Source organism: Macrosteles quadrilineatus, unplaced genomic scaffold (assembly GCF_028750875.1).
Source record: "Macrosteles quadrilineatus isolate MER2022 unplaced genomic scaffold, UCM_ALF_1.0 Scaffold_1__1_contigs__length_201487025, whole genome shotgun sequence".
NCBI classification, from domain to species: domain Eukaryota; kingdom Metazoa; phylum Arthropoda; class Insecta; order Hemiptera; family Cicadellidae; genus Macrosteles; species Macrosteles quadrilineatus.
Window position 1 is genome coordinate 57,033,133 of NW_026542594.1, and position 14,046 is coordinate 57,047,178.

The window sequence follows — 14,046 nt, forward strand, 5'->3', positions numbered from 1 at the left end:
AGAGGTGTCTAAAGAAAGGTCTTGGTCTGTAGATGAGCCATCAAAAGAAAAACATGGTGAATTCCCTTGGGGCTCTGCCCCAGTGGCCTTTGAATTCCCATCCCATGTTATTCTTATAGAGGAAAACGGGGTTTTTGTCACAGCTAATTTGAGAGAACGGCTGGGCGTAAAAACTTGGTAGGGGTCTCTAAAGAAAGGTTTTGGTCTGTAGATGAGCCATCAAAAGAGGAACGAGCTAAATTCCCTTGGGGCTCTGCCCCAGAAGCCTTTAAAGTTGCCTCTTCAGATTTGTTTACATTACGACCATATGCATAATTCTACACTACATTTTAATGAAACAGCTGTTAATATTTAAATTGTGATTTATTGAATTTGTCAAAATGAAGTACAGTATTTGCAATGGGTTTTTCTGATTTTAAAATGGATTTTCTTCTGCATCGTGTCATGTTTTGCAATATAATGTTCTATTACCAAATCAGTGGAAAATCCTAATATCACAGTAACTCTTAAAATTATTTCTTTTGGAGTTAACTTATATCTATTGTATGGGTTGGTTTCTGCCTTTTTTACCACTTCTTGGAGATTGTACGTAGGTGATATTCGTTGGCATATTGCATCTGTAGACAAAACTTGGGTTGGTGTAATTATTAGAACGGAAAAGAGCGAGAAATCCTGGACAATTTGATATAGGCTAAAAATAAAACTGAATTAACACTGTTCTACATTTCATGAGCAATCATTGAAATAACCGATTTGCAAACAATGGAAACATAGAAAAAGTCATAGAACACAACCAAGTAGAAGAAATAGAAATAATGTTTTTTTTTTCATTTATAATCGTTATCATAGACAACCTAATGTGGCTATGAGAGAGAAAAATTTGTAGAAAACATTAAAAAAACAAGATCAGCTTTTTGAAAAAAAGATAAGATATTTACAAAAGATTTTGATTATATCTAACTGTTGTGTAGATTGTGAGTATTTCCATAATCTTTGAGTCGCCTGTAATGCTTCGCAATTGCTCGAATTCGAGCAACAGGTACACTAGTGCAAGTATGACTTCAAAATAATGATTATATAATTCCAAATGAATAGCACTTTATTATGTTATGATTTTAGGGATTGCCCATTTTATCCGACCTTTTGAATCATTTGACCTAGGTCCGGTCCCATTTGGGTCGGTTAAGAGGGGGTCTACTGTAGTAGGTTTATTTATTCTAAAACTTTGCCATTGATAATTAATTCTAAAACTATTTTGACTAAGGAAAAAAAGTTTTGATAGCTGTAAGTTATAAAAATAATGATATTGATGATGTATTTTCATTTAAACAGTAGGACAAATACAATGTAGGTTATAATTTTTTATATAAATTTGGTGGCTTATTGTTTATAAATTCGAACTACTTAACAAGTGTTTGGATTTGGTGGTAGGCCCTATAGTACATCTTCCCGTTGTGAAGTTCGGGTACAGCTAGTAGTTGTATAAGCTTATGTTATGTGTGTAGATGTAAGATGGAACTCAATAGAGCAGCTGGGAGGCCAGTGCTTGTTGTCAGCTCTACAAGCCAACAAGACTCTCACCTCACTACGGCTGCAAGGCAACTCCATCCCCAACCAACTCCTCACAGCCATCGGTAGCTATCGTACAAATTATTGATTATATTCTTCTTAACCTTCTTTCTGAAATTTGAGTTTTATTTTTTGAACACTTTAACATATAAATTGATACAGAAGACTCTCTCTAGTTCGTCCTCCTCGGGACCTTACCACTGGCCGCACTTGAAAATGGTCAGACTAACCGAATATCAAAGGTTAAAATAACTCTAACTTATTAAATTAATTACCATTTATTTAAAATAAAAAAATAACTAAAAAAAATGTTAAATAATTTTAGAATTTTTTTTCACATTAGTTACCAAAATGATGCTTTTGACATCTCTTCCTTGAATTGTCTTCATTCTATTTATAGACACATTTTTGAAACACTGGACTGATTCGGCATTATCAAGACCCTCCAGAATATTGAGTCTTTGTTCCATTGTCACAAACAATGTTTACGTTTTTCACACATTTTAGAATATTTTTTAACAATAAACCCGCATACAGAATTCACTTGTTGCAATGTTACATGTCATTTTTAGACCATTCACTACATTCATTCTTTAGTTATATAATTCTTCTTCTTTTATTGTACCAAAATTCGCCATATAGCCTATTTAAATAAATTGTCAGAAAATTAATAGTAAATTTAAATTATATTATCCTTTAATCACCCCTCAGAAACCATCATCACATTTTAAAATATATTGTAGGCCTATATATTCAACAATTATTGTTAATAAAATCCTGTAACCTGTAATTAAGTCCATAGTTGCAATAACACTTTTATCCAAAATTATTAATATAGTATAAATTATTTCTAAAACCCCAACATCAAATTAATATCCAAAAGCCTGACTATTAGTGCATGTGCAAGTGATAAAGGAAGAAGACAGCTGGCTTCAACAATGAACTCTGATCATCCTGTGTGAAACTAAAATTTTCCTCCTTCTCTATTGGGACATGGCAGCATCAACACCTTAAATTCAGTGAGGGTATAATCCCTAATATTTATAAAGTCAGTGATCAAAATTATTTAACTGAACATTAACTTAATAACAGAAGAACAGTTTAGCTTTTATATATACATTTTTTTCATTTCAAAATTGTACTACCACCTCAAGATTTATATATAAATTGGACACTGTTACTGAAGATCTGGTGAGAACTCTCCATTTTGTATAGGCTTAGCCTACCTTCAAGAAATTCAACTGAATAGACCTTTTTTATTTACTTTCTGATCATCGAACCTAATTATTTGAATTCAAAAACTATTTTATTTCATCAAGAATAATCCCAGAAAAACAATTTGACAAGAGAACTAAATTCAACTTTGATAAATTTTTCACCTAGTCTATTCATTGTTGGACTTATTTAATTTACCTATCCAAGCCTAAGAGCAATACAAAAATTATCCCATTTTTCATAATAATTGGCATTTTAGGCCTATTTCATAAATTAAAATATTTGAAGATCTTTTTAGCCAGCCGAGTTCCCCTCCCTGAGATTTATGTAATTATACTAAATTGTAAACTCATTGTTCTGTTTTTACTGAGCTAGGCTAAACCAAAGATGGCAACCCTATAACTTAACTTATCTGTTATCTGATCATTCACCCCATTCATCATTGTAATATCTTATTTTTAGTTCATTAAATTTGTATTGTTAAGAAATTCTTCAGATTAATCATTTGTCTTGCTATAAGTATTTAATCTAGGCTTAACTTAGCATAATAAATAGTAAGCAAATTAAAGGTACAAACCTAAACCAAATTTTATTAACTTAGTCTAAATTATTACAAACACGACACGCATTAGTGTTTTCTTTTAATGTACTCAACCTTTACCCCCAAAAACAATATAATTCAGTAAATTAAAAAAAACCTACACATTTGAAATCACAGATCAAAACGCACTGTTTAACACAACTGTTTACTCTAGGTAAAATTGGGTCCAGCGATAGCAGCGCAATAGCAGTGAGTCAAAATTGAAAGTGACACATTGGAAAAGCTATTGCTACGATCAAAATAAAATCACAAAAATCTTCCAAGATCGCAGCAACAAATGCGATCACCCAGTGTAGTTGTGATTTTTACTTGACACAACAGCATTCAAAACGCTGTTAATGAGTGGAAACCTCAATTGTAGGCTTTTAGCGTCGATGATTTAAACAATTTCTCAGTCCTGTACAACACTGATTCACGATGTTTTTTCCCGGTTATCAAAACTCAAGTACAACTTGATACACACAGAATCTCCGGTTCTCAACCTGGCTAGATATTTAATTTAATTTACAGCCGTTGATTAGGCCCTTTTTTGATAAAATATGTAAAGTCAATCGCATCTTTAGGAGTAATACCACCACATAATCTTACACCAGGCTAATAGTAGTTTTTTATGTTGATCAGAAACAAATCTAGCATTAAGTTTAGTCAATTGGATGTCTTTACTTTATACTAATTATGAAACCTTCACAAAAGAAGCATACATTTGGAAATAATAACTGTGTCAGGGTGCTAATTTGGCGGTTTTGACTAAGAACTAAGCTTATAACTCATAACTCATAACTCATTTATTGAAACAAAATAACAGATACAAAATTTGCATTGGTCATGTCAAATAATCTCAAATTATCTCAAGACACCTTTATTTGTCTTTTCATTTGACGAAGACAATCTATATATTAATTTGAAACTGTTTTTCTTTGTCACAGCTATTTTGAGAGAACGGCTGGGCGTAGAAACTCGGTAGAGGTCTCTAAAGAAAGGTCTTGGTCTGTAGATAAGCCATCAAAAGAGAAACACGGTGAATTCCCTTGGGGCTCTGCCCCCGTGGCCTTTAAATTCCCATCCCATGTTATTCTTGGGGTTTTTGTCACAGCTAATTTGAGAGAACGGCTGGGCGTAGAGACTTGGTAGGGGTCTCTAAAGAAAGGTTTTGGTCTGCAGATGAGCCATCAAAAGAGGAAAGAGGTAAATTCCCTTGGGGCTCTGCCCCAGAAGCTTTTAAAGTTGCCTCTTCAGATTTGTTTACATTACGACCATATGCATAATTCTACACTACTTTTTAATGCAACAGCTGTTAATATTTAAATTGTGGTTTATTGAATTTGTCAAAATGGAAGTACAGTATTTGCAATGGATTTTTCTGATTTTAAAATTGATTTTCTTCTGCATCGTGTCATGTTTTGCAATATAATGTTCTATTACCAAATCAGTGGAAAATCCTAATATAACAGTAACTTTTAAAATTATTTCTTATGGAGTTTGGTTTCTGCCTTTTTTACCACTTCTTGGAGATTGTACGTAGGTGATATTCTTTGGAATATTGCATCTGTAGACGAAACTTGGGTTGGTATAATTATTACAATGGAAAAGAGCGAGAAATCCTGGACAATTTGATATAATATAATATAAATACCTCGTCACAGCTCTGTAGTTACTGTAGATTACAGCTGTTTCGGCATTAAAATGCCATCCTCAGATATACATACATCCACCTGAATTGGCGTCGTTAAACTTTACACATACACGAACACGATAAAAACACAAAAACACTTAGAACAAGAGACAGGCCTGTCGCGTACATGATTGTTACGAGTACGGAAGCTGACTCAGCTTCCGTACTCGTAACAATCATGTACGCGACAGGCCTGTCTCTTGTTCTAAGTGTTTTTGTGTTTTTATCGTGTTCGTGTATGTGTAAAGTTTAACGACGCCAATTCAGGTGGATGTATGTATATCTGAGGATGGCATTTTAATGCCGAAACAGCTGTAATCTACAGTAACTACAGAGCTGTGACGAGGTATTTATATTATATTAGTCATCAATTCAGCTCAGGGGCTAAACCATGTCTATTGAATTTGATATAGGCTAAAAATAAAACTGAATCAACACTGTGCTAAATTTCTTGAGCAATCATTGAAATAACCGATTTGCAAACAATGGAAACATAGAAAAAGTCATAGAACACAACCAAGTAGAAGAAATAGAAATAATGCTTTTTTTACACTAAAAACACTAAAAAAACAAGATCAGCTTTTTGAAAAAAGATAAGATATTTACAAACGATTTTGATTATATCTAACTGTTGTGTAGATCGTGAGTATTTCCATAATATTTGAGTCACCTGTAATGCTTCGCAATTGCTCGAATTCGAGCAACAGGTACACCAGTTTCTAATATTCCAATCAAGGGAGCCTTTTTATTAACCAAAAGACCAAAGCTACCTTAGTAAACCAATATTTATTCACAAACATGTTTGCTGCCTTTAACACAATTTGTTCTTTGTCTTTGTTTGCTTTTGTTGATTTTGATGAGGTATTTGAAGCCGGGGTATTAACAATTGGTCAAAACTATCAACACTCATTCATGAGTACATGAAACATTTGCCCAGATTCTTCCTCAAATCCGAGTATAGAGGTAAATCTGGCCTTTCAAGGTTCTCGGACTATAAATTGGATATTGGATGCACCCAGCATTTTCTCTTACGTTTTCTTGCACAAAATCTTATCAGTAACGCACATATGGTAGCAGTTTCTGTCATAGGCTATACATCCTTTTGACACTCGAAAGACAACTAAACAGTCGTGGCGTGTGCGCACCCATAGTCAGCGACCAAACAGTCTCGACGACTTTTCGATTGTCCACCCGACTCCAGCCAGACAGATGGCCAACAGTCGGCCGACAAAAAGTCTCTCGTGTGCGGTAGGCCTTACTAAAACAAACTAAATATTTTAAAGACTGCTAAAAAAAATAAATTATAACATCTATTATTTTACCATTTATATTTAAATAAACTCTCATCCTCTTACCGATTAAATAAATGTACCAATGGTTATAGCATTACACATAGTATAAATAAGTCAATTCTATGTATGTCATTTCATTTTTATCCAAAAGCTAAATTTGTGTCGAAAAACGCAAAATGTTTACAGCTGTTATTATACCAAAAGCTAGAGTAGAATGTTAGCGTCGGCTGCTAGACTTTTTAAAATTTAAAACTTAATTTCCAAAAAACTTAAACCCTAAACTAAAATTATGGCTTCGACGTTCCCTAGTTCTCAAAATTATCTTTCTTTCAACACAAAAATCATGAAAATCCGTCAAGTGGTTGATTCAGAATCGTGAAATAAAAAAACCCTGTCACGTTTTAATATTATAGATGACCATATTTATATGCAGTAGGTTCCCACATTATTGTTTTTGAGACATCACAGTTTATTTGACATATATAAAATGGAAGCAAAACAAAGAAATATTGGCTGATAGCTTCAAGGTCTAGCTTTGCTCTTGCACTGACAGCGGCTCCTTACACATCTGTCTGTCTGCTGTATGTTCACTATGTCACAGCGGTAGATGACATAATGCTTGTGATTGGGTAATTAGTAGCCATGTAGTAGCTTGTGGTTGGGTGATTATTAACCATGGCAACTTGTTGAATGTGTGGATGAAGAGGAACCCAAGAAAGAATAGACTATCAAAGAGAATGAATAAGCGATGTCTTTATGTCATTGTTCTTTTTTTATCTTATATTTAGTGTTGTTATCTATAAAAATCCTACTATAATTTTATACTTGTTTAATGAGTTATGGTATTTAATAATTAATTCACATTTCTCTGTCCTAAAACAGCATATGTAGCAATAGCCTTTTTGTCTGAGTAAAAGTTTGAGTTTAGCTATGATTTTAAACATTACAGTTTTTATTACTGAACCAAGGTTAGTGACAACATATCATGATTGTGCAATACTACTGTAATAATTGTATTTTGTTTACCGGAGTGTGAAAAGCAAATTAATCATCTCAATAATGTCTGTTTATATACAGTATCAGCAGTTTTATGGGTTTTTAATATTTGTTTAACTTATGTCATTTTGGATTAACCGTGGTTTTCAGTCATCCGTGGTCTCCCCCTTTACTTCGGATAATCGAGGTTCTACCATAGATTAAAGGAGTAGAAATGTCTACTGTCTACTCCTTTAATCTATGGCTCTATATAATGTACTTTGTTTAAAAATTTTAGACCCAATATTTTTGTATTAGAGCTATAACTTTACAGATTTTACTGCTACTAATGTTTACTTTACCACGATCACAGACGAATAATGATTGCTCCCGTGATGGTGGCAAAATGCTTTCGTTAAAGGGGGAGGGGGGGGTTATGACCCCCAAACCCCCCCCCCCTTGGCTACACCACTGCGGTGTAGCCTATGTATTGGTTGTTACATGGTGGTATACAGGATATCCTTAATGATTTTGATTTAATCCAATGTTTTGACAAAGTAACCTGGCCCGGAAAGTAATGTCTTGATCACTAATTTTTTAAATTAAAATCTTTTCATTCAGCATTCCCAGCATTGATGATAAGACCCTCGTCTAAATGTAAAACATCAATCAATATGGGAAATATCAGCAAACAATCATTATGAGCTTTGGTTGTTAAATATATAGTGCATATTTTGAACAAAATGCAAGTAAATGGCACCACATATTTTACAACCATTGCATTGATAACATATTGAAAGTGCACATCAGTCAACGCTATTCCTTTTGATAGTTCAACCATTAGAAGAGGTATTGTGTTTTTGCTAGATTCTGAGTTTATTTGTTCAGTAAGAATGTTAAGGTGCTTGTATTTTAGTCTATAAGGCTACGGCCACACAGGCGTTTTTTTTTTTTTTTTTTTTTTTTGCGGTAAAATGTAGCTTATTATCACGCTGGTTGAAGTCCAGGAGCCGCAAAATGCAGTTGGAACTTGCAGTTGATTGATGAATTCACATAATTATGTTGTATATACTCCTCATGGCCGGTAGGCCATGTAAACTTGTTTCTGACGAGTGAACAAGAAATATGAATGATATATTAATTTCAATACGAAAACAACACTAAAATTATTTTGTTTTGTTATCCTTTCATTTAATTATTTACATTTAATATAAAAAATAAAAATATAATATAAATCTTTCTATGACAAGATTTTCATCAGATCTTTGAATATTCTATTACATAAATGCTTCTTTACATTTTTTAGTCCAACTAAATTCCTTTCATTTTAGTAACAAATTATTAAGTGGTCCAGTAAGGTCGACCTATGTTTAAGATAAAACGTGTAGGCCTACTGTGTAATTGGCTAGACCCAAAAATATTTTACCCTATCCTGGAAAAAATTAGATACATTTATCTTTATTTTAACTTGCTAGGACGACTTGATCAAAGTGACTTGATCTGCGTGTTGCTCCTGCCCGTGTGGCCAGGGACAGAGCGTGAAAGCAAGCTTTAAAAATGCACCCCAGTCCATTCTTCTGCGGGCCCGCGGGAGGTGATTTTGCAGACGCGTCGAATCTGCGTGAAAAAACACTGCGTGTGGCATACCTCGTTACATTTAATGCTGCTTATATTTCTCGCTTTTTTCAGGCTGCGTTCTTGCGTGAAAAAACGCCCATGTGGCCGTAGCCTTAATGTTTTTCACTCCTGAATTTGAACATTTTATTTAGTACGAGTAGATTTAAGTTTATATTTGAAGATTTAAGTTGAATAATTAATCTATAGTTTGTTTTTCATCATTTGTCACTTCCTCAATTGGGAAAATATTAGTTCTAAACATATAATTAAAAAATTTGTATGAATCTTTTTCCTGATAACATTGTTTCAGAACAATGCTGCCAACACAACTTGAGTTTGCTGCAACTAGAGTCTGGGTACGAGGCTAGGAAGGAGCTGCTAGCCAGCCATGTTCGAACACTAGCCACAAACAGGGCCCATGAACTGCAGCTGATGGCTAACAAAAGCCAACAACAGCTGAGGTCAGTTTGAATCACACTCTATCTCATTATCATTCCGTTTAGGTATGAGAATTAAATGTCATCAAAAGTGTGACTCCATTCCTCTTCCCTACTTTACAAATCTATTTTGAATTAGTAGGAGAGAATAGTATAGCTGCTGCTAGTTTATCTAGTTTTTCACTCCAAAACCTTTAGAAATTGTAAAAAAGTTACGTAATAAGTGAAATTTGACAAAATCTAATTTGGTTCAAAGTGAGATGGACTCAAAAGTGAAGGAGTTGGAGGCTTTACTGGTGGCCAAACAGCATCAACTTGAGGAAGCATCAAGAGAGGCAAGTGAGAAAACGAGAGAGCTAAAAATTGCTCACAAAGAGATAGAGGACATTCAACAGGAGATCAAACTGAAGGAGAATAACATGGGTTCGACCATTAGGGACTTCAGGCTGCAAATAGACATCCTTAATAAGGTAAAAATACACCCGATGCAGCAAACCTGCAGACTAAGCGAATTTCCATTTGCCTGATTTGATTTTGACTTAATCTATTTAAATAATACCTACGAGATGCTAGCCCGTCCTACGTACGGGAATTGAGTAGTCAGTTAAAACTGTGTACAATTCAAAACAGCTAGTTTACATGTATAAAGACAAAATAGAACATGGCATGGTAGCGGAATCATTTAAAAAAAAAAGGTGGCAGGACTCCACTAGAAAAACTCCATGATATAATATGTAGGGTATGGAACTAAGAAAACATGCCAAAATCATGGAAAGAATCTATAATAGGGCCAATATATAAAAAAGATAACAAAGGATAATAATTCAGTATCCAATAGTCAATGGTAATAGTCAATTGAGAAGTGTATAGACCTAGTCAACAATACCACCTCCCATCGCATACCTGCCTCTTCCATAATTATTATCACCACAATACAATTACTCATGCTATACACAATTTCCAGTAGGTCTGAATAGAAACTACCTAAAATAAAACGATATTATCCATTATCCAATAACATTCACAGTAGGCCTACACATAATATAACTTTGGTATCCTAACATCATTTAACGTATCAATTTCACTGAATCAATTGCTAAATAAATAAGAGTAAACAAAAGAATACCCCCGCCGCAGCAAACCTGCAGACTAAGCGAATTTCAACTCGTCTGATTACATTTTTACTAAAATATTTCCATAAATAAGACATATTATTCCCTATTTAAATAACATTAGATTTAACGAGTGCTTAGGTTTGCTGCTACGGGGAAGGTAAAAAGTGTTTTTTGACCATACGTCAATAGTATAGGATGAAATAAATAAATTTGCCAAATTTTATCAATATATACCCATAAACAAGTAAACTACAACAATTTTCATTTTCTCCATAAGAATAACATGGGAATTTTTAATTACACTATTTTTGAATTTTCTCCGTGACCGTTAGGCATACAACAGCGCTTCAATATACTAAATTATTTCTTTTTTTAAGCTCTACAAAACGGTTTAGAAAGAAATCGCAAAATTTATTGTTTTTAGGTTCAAAAATGGGAAAAACCCATTTTTACACCATAAAACCCCCCATAAACCCCCGTTCCCATGGTCCGATTATGCTGGATCGCGAACTCGTTCAAATAAACGTAGGTTTACACGTTTTACCAAATTTCATCAAAATCGGATCATTTTTGCTCGAGTTATCGCGCTAACGGACACATATATATATATATATAAATATATATATAAATATATATATAAATATATATATAAATATATATATAAATATATATATAAATATATATATATATATATATATATATATATGAATTTGAACGGATGGTGTTTTTGGCCTCTAGGGACCTCAAAATGAAAAATTAAATCGGTCTCGGGTCCAGGTCTTACCATGAGTACTACGGTAATAGCTTATTCCCTATATGGGAAATTCGCTAAAAGTAAAAAAATAACATATAGTTTGTTTTGAATTAGCTGTTTGAATAAAATAACATTCACTTGAAAAAAGAACTGGTCACATGTTGAAGGAATTTAAAAAGTAAACACGCTAGTTAGTGACGTAATTATCCATGTTAATAATCCATACCGTTATCAGTTCTAATATCTGTAATAATTACCCACCTATTGAATCAAACTACATCGTAATTTCCCATATTAATTTATGAAAAGTATAAGATATTTACAGTTGAAATAAAAGTGATATTTTTCCTACATCAGCACCCCTACATGTAACCACAACTAAACACACGCCAAACAATGTTTTTTATTTCATAAAAGGATGGTTTGTCTAATTGCAGTATCCTAGTTCAATGATGCCGCTGTGTTCAATCTATGTCATCCATCAGTTTATCTTTGGATAAAACCCAGCTGAGGTTGTGGTGGTAATTTAAAATCGTGATTCCCGATTATTCTTGATCTCCTTTTCTATGACATCAATATTTCTGAGCCTAATCCAAACAAATTGTAAGCAAACTAACATTAATTGTAAACAAAAAGCTACCAAAAAGAATTAATACATGTAAATATTGTTATTTTTCAACTCTTTCCTAAAAAAGTTGAGTAGTAAAATGATTTGTATATCCTTTTCTTTTAAGACTCGTGTACAGAGCCTCGATTTGTATACAGCAATAATGGTTAATGATCAGCATTACACATAGTATAAATAATTCAACCCTTAGTATGTCTTTTCATTTCCATCCAAATGCTGAATTTGTGTCACAAACGCTGAATGTTTACAGCTGTTATGTTAAACAAATTATATCATACCAAAAGCTAGTTTAGAATGTTAGCGTTGGCTGCTAGACTTTTTAAAAATTAAAACTTAATTTCTAAAAAACTGGGACCCTAAACTAAAATTATGGCTTCAACATTCCCTAGTTCTCAAAATTATCTTTCTTTCAACACAAAAATCATGAAAATCCGTCAAGTGGTTGATTCAGAATCGTGAAATAAAAAAACCCTGTCACGTTTTAATATTATAGATTAGGTTTAATGAGTACCTAGATTTGCTGTTACAGGGATGATAATAAAATGTGTTTTTTGGTAAAATATTAATAGCTTAATATAAAATAAATAAATTTGCCAAGTTTGATCAAAATATATCCATAAACAAGCAAACTACTACAGTTTACTCATTCTCCATAAGAAAAAACATGGTAATTTTAAATTTTTTAAATTTTATCTGTAACCAATAAACAAAAAATACTTAAAATAATAAATAATTTGTTTTTTGAGCTCTTCAGAATGGTTAAGAGAGAAATTGGGGAATTTTGATGTTGCAAAAATTAGGAAAACCAATTTCACCCCATTCTCATTGTCCGATCATGCTGGTTTGCAAATTCATTGAAGTTTATCCTGCCCTTCATCTTCAAGAAAATTTCATCAAAAATCGGATAAAAATTACACAGGTTATAGCTTTCACAGACGTTAATTGATGGTTGTCTAATAAAATGTATTTTAAAAGGGTACAGTACTTAGTTTTCAATAATGTATTTATATATCAAAATAGTAGCCCTTATCACTATAATTTTCATTATATATATATTGGTATATACAGGGTGGCTAAAAATTTGAGATATTTAAAATCAGTTTGCGGCAACCTTCTTAGATATGAGGGGCTACAATAATTATGGTCAATTTTGAAAATTTTGCCCTTAGAGGTAGCGGGGGTGTAGCTCAAAATTTTCAAACGGCAAGTATGATCGAGTTTGGTATCATTTTACAGGTCTTAACAAAACAAAACAATTGATATAAAGAAAACCAAAATCGGCCCACTAATAACAAAATGGTGCCCTAAAACGTTTCAAATCCAAATAACCTTGAGGGTGGCTGAAAATTAACTTGCACCCCCCTTAACTATTTAACTATTTGAGATTTTTGAAATCGGTTTGCGGCAACCTGTTTGGAAATTAAGGGCTACAATAATGATGGTTAATTTTAAAAATTTTGCCCTTAGGGGTTGTGGGGGTTGGGGGTAGCTTAACATTTTCAAACAGGAAGTATGATCAATTTTGGTATCATTTTACCATCCGCCATCCGCTGCTGACTCCTATTTGGTTTTGTGAGCCACACCTTAAGAAAACCCGTTTGCCCGCCAAGCTCGGGGATAGCTTTCTTCAGGGCCTCAACAACATCAATTTCCATCGACACACAATCAATGTCTCGAACCTCGACTAATGTCTTTGGTTCAAGAGCACGGACGGTGCCCTGGCCTTCAACTGCTGCCTTCAGTTCAGCAGTAAAGGCTGCTTTGTCTTTTGACTTACCTAGTTCAAGGAGAACGTCCCCATCCCGGGTTCGTCTAATCGACCGTACAACCATATCGGTCTGCTCTGGCTTAGCCTTGGCCTTAATTGTACCCAAGACCTCGGCGAAAGATCTGCCTTCACTGCCACATTCTTTATAGAGGCGACCTCGGCCCACCTCGATTGCCTCTTCTCCTTTCGGGAATGGCGTTTCTCCCACGCAGCCCCAGGTGTCTATACAACTGACCCCTTTCGGGAACTTCCCTGAAGGGGGGTCGTTGGTAGCTGTGGCTGTTGGTTCTTTACAGGAGCTGCAGCTATGTCCAAAAAGGATCTGGGCACAGCAGACAATAGGTCCGTCTGAGTCGCCTTGGCCTTTACCGCGGTCCTTTTCGTCTGGACGTCTTCTTCTCTT

The 14,046-nt window shown here is 33.9% G+C and overlaps 1 protein-coding gene across 1 annotated transcript in view; it reads left to right on the forward strand.

Moving 5' to 3' along the window:
• Window positions 1–14,046, forward strand: part of LOC128997255 (leucine-rich repeat-containing protein 45-like) — a 79,712-nt gene that overhangs the window by 10,035 nt on the left and 55,631 nt on the right. Inside the window, exons 5-7 of the mRNA XM_054422872.1 lie at window positions 1,506–1,634; window positions 9,252–9,402; window positions 9,635–9,848. Coding sequence (XP_054278847.1) covers window positions 1,506–1,634; window positions 9,252–9,402; window positions 9,635–9,848 — 494 coding nt within the window. The remainder of the gene's footprint in view (window positions 1–1,505; window positions 1,635–9,251; window positions 9,403–9,634; window positions 9,849–14,046) is intronic.